This window comes from Astatotilapia calliptera, chromosome 23, assembly GCF_900246225.1.
Source record: "Astatotilapia calliptera chromosome 23, fAstCal1.2, whole genome shotgun sequence".
Lineage (NCBI taxonomy): Eukaryota > Metazoa > Chordata > Actinopteri > Cichliformes > Cichlidae > Astatotilapia > Astatotilapia calliptera.
Genome location: NC_039323.1, coordinates 29,836,530 through 29,850,694, shown reverse-complemented (window position 1 = coordinate 29,850,694; position 14,165 = coordinate 29,836,530). Strand labels below are relative to the sequence as shown.

General features: G+C 40.6%; 1 protein-coding gene across 4 annotated transcripts in view; it reads right to left on the bottom strand.

The window, feature by feature from the left end:
- LOC113015811 (sodium-driven chloride bicarbonate exchanger-like) overlaps window positions 1-14,057 on the bottom strand; it is a 51,238-nt gene extending 37,181 nt beyond the window's left edge. For 2 of the 4 annotated variants that reach the window (XM_026158132.1, XM_026158133.1), the window contains exons 1-2: window positions 13,296-14,057; window positions 11,740-11,769 (exon numbers count right to left, since the gene is read on the bottom strand). In XM_026158132.1, coding sequence (XP_026013917.1) covers window positions 11,740-11,769; window positions 13,296-13,343 — 78 coding nt within the window. In that variant the 5' untranslated portion in view covers window positions 13,344-14,057. Of the gene's footprint in view, window positions 1-4,783; window positions 5,306-11,739; window positions 11,770-13,295 lie in introns of those variants that run through there. The other 2 variants (XM_026158136.1, XM_026158135.1) reach the window with 2 other exon arrangements.
- Window positions 14,058-14,165: the final 108 nt, after the last annotated feature.

Sequence of the window (14,165 nt, the reverse complement as noted above, 5' to 3'; positions counted from 1 at the left end):
AGCTTGTTTCCCCCACCAAGTGACCTGTACAACTTTAATGGAGAGAGAATCAGATTATCAGCAAAAACTAATTACATAATTGTTATAAATTGATTTGCATGACACTGAATGAAATAAGTATTTGATCCCCAAGCGAAACATCACTTAGCACTTGGTGGAGAAACTATTGGTGGCAAGCACAGCAGTAAAACGTTTCTTATAGTTGGTCAACAGGTTTGCTCACGTCTCAGGAGGGATTTTGGTGCACTTCTCTGTAAAGAAGAGCAGGCCAAAATCGCCAAAATCCAGAGGTAATTAAAACACACAGAAACACTACATTGCTCTTGCTGTTGTCTTGTAACTGATACTTGTGGCCAGGATTCGTTAGGGGGGGTCGGATGGGTTTCCCTCTCTCCGGTCAACACGTTCCTGCCTCTGCTAAATGTTTATTCCCAGTGGGGATAAAAGTTTATGCAAGTTTATTATCTGGAAACAGTGTACAGTTTCACAAATTATACCCTGCTTGTGGCCACAGTAGATTGTGGTTTAGAAAAAAACATTATAAAGTTGCACTTTAATACATAAATAGGCAGCTTATTTTAGCGGACACTGTGTAAAATATCAGTAAAGACAGATGACGGATGATACAATGATATGAAAATCTCATAAATCTGTGTTTTATTTACAACAGAAAACAGAAAAGTGAATGGTTATACAGAAAATGAATCTTTTAAAGCATTAGCTCCTTCTTGAATTTAATGGCAGCAATATGTCTCAAAACAAATTAGGACAGAGTCATGTCCTAATGTAATGTAAATTAGTACAAACCTGTGAGTGTGCACGCAAGAATGTTTGTGTTCCCAGAACCTTTGCTCATTCAATTGGGTTGAAGACAAGTTTCATCCTTGGATTTATGTCTTTATTTTTAATTTTTTTTTTTTCTCTGGGATTAGGACCCAATCTAATGCTAGCAATGGAGCTAGCACATAACTAGCTCATTTGGCAGATTGACAAAGAGAGAGAGAGACCACAAATTTGAGCTGTAGAATTTGAGGAGAGTACATGAATTTATTTTATTCTGGGAGCTATGAAGAATAAAGACTTTCTAACATATTGCTGGTTAAAAGTGTTTGTTTAGAGACGTTGATGGGTGCTACTACCTCCCATTATACTTTGGATAATGGGAGGTAGCAGCACCCTTTAGGAACCATAGCCTGCAGTCAGAGAGTGAAGCGCTCTGTTAGGATTATAAGGTGATAAAGCATGAGGTTAGAGCTGGATCACATGACCCTGAATCCTCCCTTAGTTATGCTGCAAAAGGTCTAGGTTGCTGGGGGATTCCCATGATGCACTGAGTGTTTATGTGTTTCTACACCACTCTGTATTTAATTTTAATTTTAAGTTTGTCCTGTCTTCTTCCCCCAGTCGGCGGTAGCAGATGGCCGCCTTTACCTGAGTCTGGTTCTGCCAGAGGATTTTTCCTGTTAAAATTGAGTTCTTCCTTCCCACTGTTGCCAAAGTGCTTGCTCAAAGGAGGTCATCTGACTGTTGGGAGATTTTCTATGTTTTCTCTGTAGTATTGTCTTTACCTTATAATATAAAGCACCCTGAGTCAACTGTTGTTGTGATCTAGCGTTACAAAAATAAAACTGCATTGAATTGAAGGTAGTATGAGGGTCTTTAAGATTAGGTTGGACCTGATTACAACAGGGAGCCAGAGAAGAAAAGCTAATAAGGGTTTCAGTCCCATTTAGTACTCTCGCTGCAACGTTCTGGATCAGCTGAAGGCGTATTAGATCGTTTTTAGCAAGAAATTCGAGGTCATCCAGGCCTATAGTCTGTCATGTCTTTTAGATGTGCCTGTAGTTTAGTTGATTTGTATCATCCTGTTTCATTGATGAATAAAGTTGGGTGTCAGCAATGAAAATGTAGGCATTGATTTTTTAATAATAGTATAACTAAGAGAAGTATGAATAATGTGAAAGTATTGGTCCCAACACATAACTCTGTTTGCCTAAATCTTGTGTGTGGAAAAAGGTTTCCATTTACATGCACAAATTGAAATCAGTCAGATAGATAAGAATCAGACTACTGCAACAAACATCCTTGAAATACTAACAGTGTGTTTTACTCTCTCAGCTACATCGAATGCTGCACTGAGGTCTAGCGGGATAAGCACAGAAGATGATTAATAACCTTTACTAATACTGTTTCTGTGCTATGGTGCACTCTAAATCCTGACTAAAACTCTTCAAGTAAACCATTTCTTCGCAAAAAAATGGAATCTTTTAAGAATTTTTGAAATAAGTCCTAGCATAAAGTCAAACAAACAAAACAATATTCCTTTCACATTCACCTACTGAGTGATACCAACTAAAACTTCAGCTTTAATCATCGATAAGGCATTTAGTGTTTGTGTATCTTTGCTATGAGTCTAAAAGATAACCCAGCCAACACTAAAATGTGACCTGTTTGAACTCAAAGGATGCTAACTGAACATCCTGCTTCAAAAACACAACTCTTACAATTGTGCTTTCCCACATTTTACTGTTTCAGCTAAACATTTCCTCTTACCCATTTTTGGTGTAATACGTTCAAAAGTAAGACATAAACACATTGCAGTTAGAGTTATGCCATACCTGCGAAACAAAGTTTCTTAAGTTATCTGCACAACAGGTGGCTAGCGGATTTTTCTCTTAGCAGCTAATCTACAAACAGCTGATTAAAGTTCTTGTGCAGGAAGGAGGAAAATATCAGAGTTTAGGTTCATTTCATTTTCATTCCATAAAAGAAGAAGAGTGCAAACTACATCCAGAAACAACTGCATTATAGTGCTAACACAACATTGGCTCTTTGTAAGCATCTGAACAGACGGCATGCTAACACAAGGCTAGCAAAAAACCCAGAGTGATATTAAAGCAGAGTAAATGGTAATGTCACCCAACAGCCAAAAGCCTGACCTCCAATAGGCAGTAATCAGGCTTATAGCATTGTAACTTCCATTTCTACATGTGCATGTTTCTAAAGGAGAATAACTGTATCAATCGTCAACTCTCCTAGTTGGTTTTCAATTTTGCTTTTTGTTGTCAGTTTTGTGTTCATACGTAACACTAAAAGAAGGAACATATGTGTCCTCATTACGACAGGCATTAGTTTCAGTGTGTGAGACTATAGCTATAATATGAATCAGTGCTCTTAATTGATAACGTTGTGATTTTAATTATTTTATAGATGAATACTAATTTTATTTGAATCATAAACCCTGGACTTGTGTTATCTCAAATGTGTTTCTCTGCACAAATTCGATGAAAATGCAATCACCTTTTTATATATAAAGAAGTTAAGCTGGGATGTGGCTAACATTTTTCAATGTTGAAATTCAGCCATGTTTTTATTGAAGCCACTTTTAAAAGAAAAGTCAATTGTGAAAGCTACAGCAAAAAAAATAAAAAATCCTCAGGATGACAAGCATCTAATTTCACCACACTGGAAAGATGAAAATTACCTTCAAGGAAATCCTTTAAATGTTCACAATACAGTACCTCCTGCATTTAGAATTTTAACAGTTTGCTTAATTAAAATAAAAGCAAATTTTTTCATCCTCACATTGTAAACTGTGTACCAGCACACAGAAATGAAAATATAGAGTGAAACAGGAATAAAATCATCAAATGCAACATAGCTGATACTCCAATCACAATATCTTTGAGGGTTTAACTAGTTACAAAACAACAAAGAAGATATCTTTAAATGTCAGTGTTAGATATGTCTGGGAGCTTATATTCCACATTCTTGGCCAGAATAAATCAGATCCTATTGATTCTCACAAGCTCATTTCCAGGAATCTGTGTACACTACCACATCACTCTCTGGAAAGTAGTATGTGACCTCATTACTGAATTCTTCAGGGATCTTTCCTGATATGTTCACAACAGTAGAGATGATTTACATTAATTTACCTTATGATCTAGGACAAGAGGAGTACTAAAAATCATATTAGCCAGCTGGGAGCACGAACTGGCTGTTAATGTAAATCTGCTTTAGTCGACTTTCCACATGTGTTGTGAAATAGAGTGATTGTATAGGTGGTAGCTAGCCAAGACAGATTATCAGTGGCTGCACAAGCACTGCGATTGGCCAACAGCTTCTGTTGTCATGGTTTTCATCCCTACAGATGGCCATAGTTACTGTGGCAATGACAGCAGGCTCAGCATCAGCAGCCTTCCTTGGAAAAATATGCAAGGAATACTTGGAACATTCCTGCTTTCTAGCTTGCTGTAAACACAGGGGTTCCAGGGGCATTAGGTGTGGATGAGGCTGAGACTTAAGCTGTTTGGATTTGAGCTAGCAGTGGTAAAAGCATTCAGCATTCTGTAAACACACACACAAAGACAGAGGCAACTCTATATATCTGACATAGTACTCCAGCTAAAACAAATCCAGCATTCCTGGCTTTTGTTCACCCATTTCTCTATCAGAGATTACTAGGGTCAGTACAGCAGGTTTAAGCTCCTGTCTTTCCCCTGAATGGCAGCCACATCTGTCAGCCTCCTCAGGACCTTTTGCGTGCACATCAGCACAACCGGTCCTTTCTGCACCACAGGAACCAAACATGCTATTAACTATACATGCAGTAGGAAAAATACAAACCTTAGTCCAGCTATTGTTTTTAAGTTACTGGTTATCTTCAATATTATAACAACAGGGTATACAAATCAAAAGTCAACTAACTCAGTGAGAGCTAACTGCTTGAATTGCAAGTAATGCTTTGAATAAACTCAGAAACAACATCAAAGAAGCCTACCTGATAAATAAATCCTTTATTGAGGTCCACTGAGAGCATGGTGCACCTCTTGAAACGTTGGGGCAGGATGCCCGCTAACTCTCCTTGTGCTTGCGGCAATAGTAAGATAAGAGGCTAAGGCTAAGGGCCTGAGCCCCACTCAGCTCAGGATGACTATGACTGTTGTAAGAGGACTCAGAGAGAATAACAGAGGCAGACAGCTTGTTTGTCTGTGCATCTCAGTCAAACCCTCGCCTCTCTTCTCAGCCACTCTTTTCAGCTGCTCTTCCCATGCTTTAAAAAGGCAGCAACCTTATTCCAAAAAGCTCAGCGAACACAACTTAAAAACAAAAGCAGAGACTTCAGCACCGCGCCAGCTCTCCCTGTGCCTCTTCCACTGCCTCCGACGCCTTTCATCCAGGGTAACATCAAATGTTTCTGACAAGCGTCCATCCGCCAATCCCCCCAGAGAGATTAGCGCTCTGACATCACCAGTGCTGTGCTGTGCAGAGTTCTACTGCTGAGCATCCAAGCTCTGTTGTTCTATTACCTAAATCATAGGTCGCAAGGGCTCTAAAAACACTATCCTCAGAAAGGAGCTTCACACAGTTACGGGTCAACACATACATCTAGCAGAGGACGTAAGAGGCAGGGTGGAGCGTTGCAGTTTCATTATGCACAGTAGTGTATGTATGACCTACCTGAGGCAAAGAAGCTGCTCTCTGGCTCTAGTGCATTGTCAGCAAAACTGTGATCTGCTAAAAGCAGATCCTAAAGGAACAAGCAAATATTCCTGCTGTGCTGCCGGAGACCACTGTGAAATTACAGTAGTGCTGCCTTTGTGGTTTGTGTCAGCTGATACTTCTGAAGGATTTCATTAACAGAAAAAGCACTTATCATTGAAACATTTATAAGTGAAGATCAGACAGCCATATTACAATTATAGTATGCAATCTAATTTTCCATAAGCCTGCCTCTCCTCATCCATCCATCTGTCTCTCATCTTGCTTTGATGTAGTTACTTATCTAAGGTGGAAAAAAAAAAATTCTTGTTTGTTTGTTTGTTTTGTTTTTGCTTTGTTTTATTATTTGCTTCGAGCCCTGTGTACAGGAGCTGCATGCAAAGAGATCTTTTGTTAAAAGGGTTGGCGTAATAAGCAAATGCTTCAGCCAATACCTTTTGATTAGCCTTGTCTCATGCTTTCTTGCTTTGTGGTAGATCTTTGTTCTGTCTTCACTGAGATATTTGAATGCTAATCAATAAAATCAAAATCAAATCAAAATCATCTTCTCCAACCAGCTCTGCATCCTCTTCTTCTGCCTACCTCCATGCTCTCATCATCCTCCTCTCCACTGACACTGCTATAATTAACCATGGAAAGGAGTGCAGCCAGTCTGGGCTGCTAGCTGAGGTGGGGAGGCTTCCTCCCTGCCTGCCAGTTTTGCACAGTTAGATCACTAAGTCGAGCACAGATTTCACACAGATAACAACATTCTCAATAGAACAAACCCCGGCAACTCCAGCAAGCTTCCTCCATCTGTTCTCACTGATCTTCTCCAGCTTAAACTGGACAAATTGGCAGAAAGCCTGCTGTTATGTCAGGGTTGTACAGCAATTAGAGCTGTGCAGTCAAGTTCACATCCAAAACAAAATAATGGTCATTTGAATTGGAGTCAAGTTGATAATAGGTAAAGGAAAATAAATATATTTATCTATAAAGAAACAGATAAATGTGCAAAGACAACAACAATGATACATCTCTGCTTTACAATACTGTCAACCAGTACTGGCCAATCACAGACACGGTCACTTATAGCCAAATATAACCTTATTACAACAACACATGATGTATTATACCATCTCGTTTTTTATTTAACAATTAAGCCAAATAAAGAAGCAGTGTGTGAAAACTTCAGCAGACACAGTTGCAACATTCAATGAATTTCATTCACTTCTAATCCCCACTTGGTTTAAATACCTGGAACTCTCCACCTTTTGGTTTTACGACTGAAGTCTCTTGGATGCGAGGTAATATCCTCGAAAAAAACTTAAAGAAGTCCAGTCACCTTCTTGTCAAGCTTTTACGAATACGGGACGAATACGGGACCTGGATTATTAAAAACCTACATAGACAATCTGGGTGGTTGTACTTTAGGAGGTAGAGCAGCTCAATTACTAAATGGAAGTTTGGTGGTTTGAAAAAGGTGCATGTATAAATGAATGAATCAAGCAAGTTGGAGTGCTCAAGTACAGCAGAAAGGTGCTATATAAGAACCAGTCCATTTACCATTCAGTCATCTCTTCACCACTGGGCTTGACAACTGGTATAAGGAGTTTGTGCTGATGTTTTGTGTTTGGCACTGTTTATTATAGCCAAATATCTCCACTTTGGCCTTCACTGTCCAAAAAATATTGTTTGGGCTGAAGTCGCATGTCTTGTGATGTGTTCAGATAGAGCTTTGCGCACCGAAGATGCGGTCACGCACTTTTTCTAAATCTTTTTCTAACTGTACCGTTGTGAACATTTCATATGTGAGTCCCCAACTGAGGCCTTTAAATTCTGAGATGTAGCTTTTGGGTTTTTTGCCAATCGCTGAGGATTCGATGGTATGACATGAATTCGCTAGGCTGTCCACGCCTGGGAGTATAAGCAAGTGTACTGCATGTTTTCCAGTTGTGCATAACCTTTCTCACTGTAGACTGATTGCCCTTGAATTGTTTGGAAATGACCATATAATTATTTCTATATCATTACATTGTTTCTCTGTCAATGTGGTTCAAAGTCCTTAGCACTGTCTGCCACACATGTAGCAGTGTACTGTCATGGTCCAGCCTCCGTGTCTGCATCCTCGTCTGATCCAGCCTCCATGTCTGCATCCTCGTCTGATCCAGCCTCCGTGTCTGCATCCTCGTCTGGTCCAGCCTCCGGGTCATCATCCTCACCTGCAGCAGCAGCCTCATCATCATCCCCGCCTGCAGCAGCAGCCTCGTCAGCATCAGCATCGTCCGTGCCTGCAGCGTCAGCCTCATCCACGCCTGCAGCGTCAGCATCAGCTTTATCCAAGCCTGGGCTAGCTTCGGCTTCATTGGATTCCACAGCTGCCACGCTTCCGCCCGGTCCTGCCTCGCCCGGTCCTGCCTCACCCGGTCCTGCCTCGCCCGGTCCTGCCTCGCCCGGTCCTGCCTCTGTGTCTTCATCCGCACCCGCAGCAGCAGTTTCATCCTCATACTCGCCTGCAGCAGCAGCTTCAGCTTCACCCGCTTCGCTTGGTCCAGCCTCTGCTTCAGCTTCACCCGCTTAGCCTGGTCCAGCCTCTGCTTCAGATTCACCCATTTCACCTGGTCCAGCCTCTGCTTCAGCTTCACCAGCTTCGCCTGGTCCAGCCTCTGCTTCAGCTTCACCCGCTTCGCCTGGTCCAGCCTCTGCTTCAGCTTCATCCGCTTCGCTTGGTCCAGCTTCAGCTTCGCCTGGTCCAGCTTCGGCTTCGCCTCCGCCTGGTCCAGCTTCCGCTTCAGCTTCAACTTCGCCTTCGGCCTCCGGCCTGCCTTCATCTGCCTCGCCGCCGTTGCCGTCCGCACGGTCGACCCCCTGAACTGTTTTCCCCTTGCCACCATTGCCGTCCGCACGGTCGGCCCCCTTAATTATTGATGGACTCTACGCACGTTTTGTTTTTGGACTCGGTCCCTCCGTCCTGGACCTCCCACCGCCCACCCTGGTTCGGTGGTCTGTTTATGTTTTGGGGCTGTCGGGGGCCAGCCCTTGAGGGGGGGGGGGGGGGGGGGGTACTGTCATGGTCCTGGGTTGGTGACCCAGCGCTTTAAGTTTATTATTATCATTTTCTAGTTTATTCTGATTTTATATTAGTTCTTTGGGTTTGTTCGTCGTGTTTATTATCCCTACCTGTGTCTTCCCTCTGTGCTCTGTTCGGATCCCCGCGTTTGTGTTGTAAAATAGTCTGTGTGTTTCCTGTTTTACTTTGTAGGTCTGTGTCTCATTATGTCCATGAGTCCAAGCTGTGTGCCTACCTGTTCCTCGTTTCCTAATGTGCCTGCCAGTGTATTTTAGTCCTTGTCAGTTAGTTCTTGTTGTCGCGTCGTTAACGGCGGTTCCCCTCTCGTGCTGTGTTTTCTCTCGTGAGTTATATTCTTGGATTTCCGAGTTTAGTTTGTTATTGTTTTGTATTCCTTCCAAGCCTGCATTAAAGCAGAGTTTTTGAGTTCACGTTTTTCCTCTAAGTCCTGCATTTTGGGTCCAATTCCTGCCTGCCACACTGCATTCTTGCACCATATAGAAATAGAATATTGACAACATTGTTACATTTGGCTATGGTAAATATAATAGCTGAAGCTATTTAGATTAGCTTAGGTTAGCTTAGCATAAAATCAGATATTGTCTTCGAAACCAGAAATATTAGCACATTACTGTTCTTACACACTGGCTTTTATACATATTAAAGGTAATGTTTTAATTAGTCGGATATAGCATTATGCTAGCACTTTGGTCATTTACAAGGCTTAATGTTAAACTAAGCTAACTATACATTGAGCTATCCATCCATTTTTTTTTTACTTTTGTTTTTTTTTTTTAATTGGGGTCACAGACTTAACTAACAATTATGTATTGATTCAGGTAAAAAAAAAAAAAAACATTTAAAAGTATTTCTAGTTGCCCTTTTGGTTTATTGAAGCTGGCTACAAAGAAAGTTTCAATTTTTATATTCTAAGTTAGGCTAAACACATTCTGCTCAATTTAATTTCCAGACACTAGAGTTAGATATTCTCATATCTAAGTGTCATTAGGAATGCTTCTGCTAAACTAAAACTAAAGAAACTAAACTAAAGGAATTAAACTGAAACTATTATCTTTTTGAAATTCCTAAAAGATACGCAAAGTGTTTGAGCCACCCTGATGCCACACCAAAGACTACTTAAAAGGCCAAGTTATGCCAACAACAGTTTATAGCGGCCATCTGCTGGTCGCAGCAGATGGCCGCCGCTCCATGAGCCTGGTTCTGCAAGAGGTTTCTTCCTGTTAAAGAGTTTTTCCTTCCCACCGTTGCCAAAGTGCTTACTGTTGGGTTTTTCTCTGCATGTATTATTGTAGGGTCTACCTTAGAATATAAAATGCCTTAAGGCGACTGTTTTGGTGATTTGTCGCTGTGTAAATAAAATTGAACTGAACGGAATTAAAGATGACTGATGCCTCCTGTCAAAAGCAGCATTGTATATAAGGACATTATTAGTTAAAGAATTTTTAAAATAGCCTCTATGATTTAATAAATTTGCTCTGAAATTAAGTTTTGAGTTATTCAAACACTAAGATTTGAGCTTTATCTATTTCTAATGTTACCAAAGTTTTACTTTCCATGTGAAATTATTGTATATACGTGTGAATGATAAATTTGATTTATCTTCCATTCTATCGCAGAGTTTAATTTAGTTACTGTTGTCATTACTTAATAAAACAGGGTTCTAATATTTGTATTTATTCACAATATCTTCTAATGTGAAAGTCATCAAAGTGCCCCTGTCAGTTTAGACAGGGGCACTTTGTACTTAGTCTTGTCCTCAGTTTGGCTCTTGGCCCACAGTTGCATAAACAATATTTTGTCAGAGCAAATAGCATGCATATATCAAACCTATCCTCCATGGTTTTTCTTCTCATACTCCTATATTTGGCTCATACTCTCAAAGGCATTTCACAGATATAAAGCCTTCACATAGATTATCTGTTATTATTTATTTTTGTTAACCTATTGTAGATGCCAAATGCAGGTGACGTGTGATTATTGCAACCTAAAATAGTCAACATCTGTTTAGCAAGCAATCTAATTGAAGATCTGAACCAAATACAGCTGCTATATTATTGCAGATTAACAGCTTTTTAACAGCAAAGAATGTGAGAACACCATCTGAGGCATCAGTAAATCTATCTGATCATTTACTTTTAATTACTTCCTATTGTTCTGAGAAGCACAATAGTACCAGTAAAGCAATGCAGGCCTGCATTCAATTTTATAATATCTACTCATTCATTCATTCTGCCTTAGTAAGACAGATTCGTTTGCAGTGTTGAGCTATTTTTTTTACAGTTTCTTATGCAGATGAGGGCTTCCCTCCACCCCCACAAAAAACACAATATTTGCGGTCTCTAACATTTGTTTTTTGTGAAGCTTTAGATTTCCTATAATTTTCAGTCTTAAGTTGGAAGTCTACTCAACACTTTGCACTGTCACCTCATGGCAAGAACAACACAGTTTGGATGATCTCCCCGAGCATGTGCGGGTTTTCTCTAGTTTTCTTCTCACCGTTGCTTGTGGTGTAGATGTGAGATCAATACAGGACTTAAAATACAGAGAATAGAGTGGTGTATGCATGTATGCATAACAGTGGCTTATAGTATATAGGGTTTAAAATCTTTTTCTAAAACTCTTTACCATTTATTTCAACTGCAAACTCTACACATACACCAAACACAAAATCAACATTAGTACACCCAGCTAACGTTTTGGTGTTGATTGATCATCACTATCCATTCAAGATAGCTGAAATAAAAAATAACAGTGAAACTTATGCAGATATCCAGCATGTTACCTGGCCACCTGCTTGATGTCATTCAATAACTTTTTAGTACTAGGAGGCTTTTTTATCCAAATTTTTGCATGTGATTATTTTTTCATTAAGACTAAAACAAAGCAAACAAGAAATACTTACAAAGGGGGAAACAATATATTAGACAGTTGTGTAAATCTATTCCCTGCAAGCTAGAATTGTACCCAGCAGTTTTTTCGCTGCTAACACTACTACTACTTTTTCCTACTGAGCTATACAGCCATCCCACACCAGACTGACTCTATAACCTTACAGTACCTGCCTCTTATCAGAAACCAACTGATGACTGAGGGGTTGGAGCAGTCCACTGACCATGCAAAACAATAAGAAAGTCATATAGTTTGCATTATTCTGTGTTACTCACCACTTCTTTAGTTTCTTGGGAACTTTGTTCCTGCAATTAAAAAATATATATCAGGAAATCACTTAATGGGACAAAAGCAAGACACGCAAGAACATTACTGTCAGCCAAAATGGTCTGTGAAAAACATACCTTAGCACGTAAACTTTGAGTGTAACAACTCAAAGGCAGCAGACATTGAAAGCCAATAATGCATTTGAATGCAGCGCTTGCTGTTGTAAATTAAACATACTCCCATGCATGACCCTGGAAACCTGGTAACACAGTAGAACGGTACACAATTGCACTGGTTTTTTTATAGCCACGTCGTTTGCTGAGAAGTCCCTGAGATTCTCACTATATTAACACCTCACATACTCATACACATCCTGATGAAACCATGACAACACTTGCTATGAGCTATGTAGGAGGAGGGATGGGGAAACAGCAATGAGCTACAATGACAGGGAAACGACTCCACTGCAATGGCACTGCGGGGAAACGGAACATCCCATCCCATACCACATCAGCCCCATCAGGCTTCACTGTACACCATAAGCTGCGGAAAACTAAGTCCTCATGTAACACAGCTACAAATAGAACAAACAATGAGAGTATTGATTTGCCTCTATTTGGTGCTTTTTTTTAAATGGTGAGCACAAAGCAGCATATTTCATATCTCCTCTGGCACTGACAGTGCTTCCAAGGCAGCTGACATTTTTTTTCTCCACACAGTCTCACCTGAATGCTAATGAGGAGAGGCTGACCGCAGAACCAGGCTGTGCCTTCAAGTGTCTCAGTGTGTTGCATGTGTTTGTTTGTGTGTAACTCTGCCATTGGGTTTGTTAATTTGCTATACTACAGATGCATGTATTCCTCAGTCAATTTTTTTTGTGCTGCATCTCTCTGTCTATAACTGTATTGACAGTAACACCTACACATGAGATAGAATATGATTACTGCACATAAATTCCTGCATGATACAGTCAATTTGCCGAATATGATATTTTCAAGTCATAAAAATCCAGTCTCTCCTGTCTCTGTCTCCTCACTGCTAGGATCAAACACTTTATGCTCATCTCACTGTATCATCTTGAGATGATGTGTACTTAAAGCAACAGCTTGGCAGTAGATTTTCATATAGATAAGAAAACTGGGTCGAGGGGGTAGCCAGCCCATATGATTTCTACACAAGAAGCAAAGAACCCATGAAATACAACTAGCCTCATCACAAATGCCTCCTGTGTGAAGGCGTTTGGATATGAAGGATGTGAACATCTTCTACTCGGATATACATGCAGTGCACAAGGGAACTGCATCCCCTATATATGATGCGCAACATCCATGTTAGTCGTGATATAGTCATGCGTCATATAGCCGGCAAAGCGTCCGAATATTGGTAATTTTGAAGCACGATTATAATGAAAATGGATCATTCATTTATCACGTGCTTGCGCCTGTCTTATTCCAAAGGGGTAAACACTGAGCACCAACAGTACATTATGATTTCAACAAGATTATCAGTTAAATTTTAAAGAACTGAACACAAATACTGCAAGTACGTGAATATTTAGCCTTACCGTTGGCAAGAGCGGCTCCATTTGAGCTCCTTGATCCGTGATGTCCATCTTTTCTTCTCCTTGGCTTCACAACAGGCAAGTCGTGATGCGCTACTCCGCCTCTGTCAAATGCGTCTCGAAAACGAGGATGGCTTTTTGTTGTAGCTGATTTGATGTCTCTTTTCTCCCTCGTATTCACCGGGTGGGTTTGATCAAATGGAGGTAGCAAAGCATTGCCGTCCTGCCCTACATAATTTACGCACGAAGGAGGGAGGTAGTGCTTCCCATTACACGCGCTCACCCCGGGACGCGGCGGTGATGAGCACACAGGCGAGTGAGCATACAGGGATTCATTTGTGAATACATATTTATAGTCATTTGTAGTCGTTAAGACACGCATAACTATGTTCGGCCAAACAGTCTATTGTTTCAATTGGATCTGTGAAAAAAACATTCAATGTATTTCAGTAGGGTGCAGTTTAAATACTGTACTGTACTGCGTACGTTATTAATATCTAGTTTAACCGCGACAGCAATCAATACAGCAATGGAGCAATGTCTGCTTGTTTGGTGTTACCCATGTGGATTTTCTCAAACACTGCGCCATACACAGGCCCCCTCCACACTGAAAACAGCCGCAGCCATTGTCATTATTTTCTTCTCATTTCAGATATAAACATATAACGCATAATATTACGTCAAATGCCCATTACCACTATCCAGAACGGTCTTACACACCGGCTACAGAAATGCTCCGGTCATTCCATCATTATTTCTAGCTGCAGCACGCCATGCTGTGCCTGTGCCGGAGTTCACGTTTGACCAGGATGCCGCTGCAGTGAAGTTTATACCGGGGTGCCCTCCTCTGGTGGCCATAGAAAACCGTTGCAA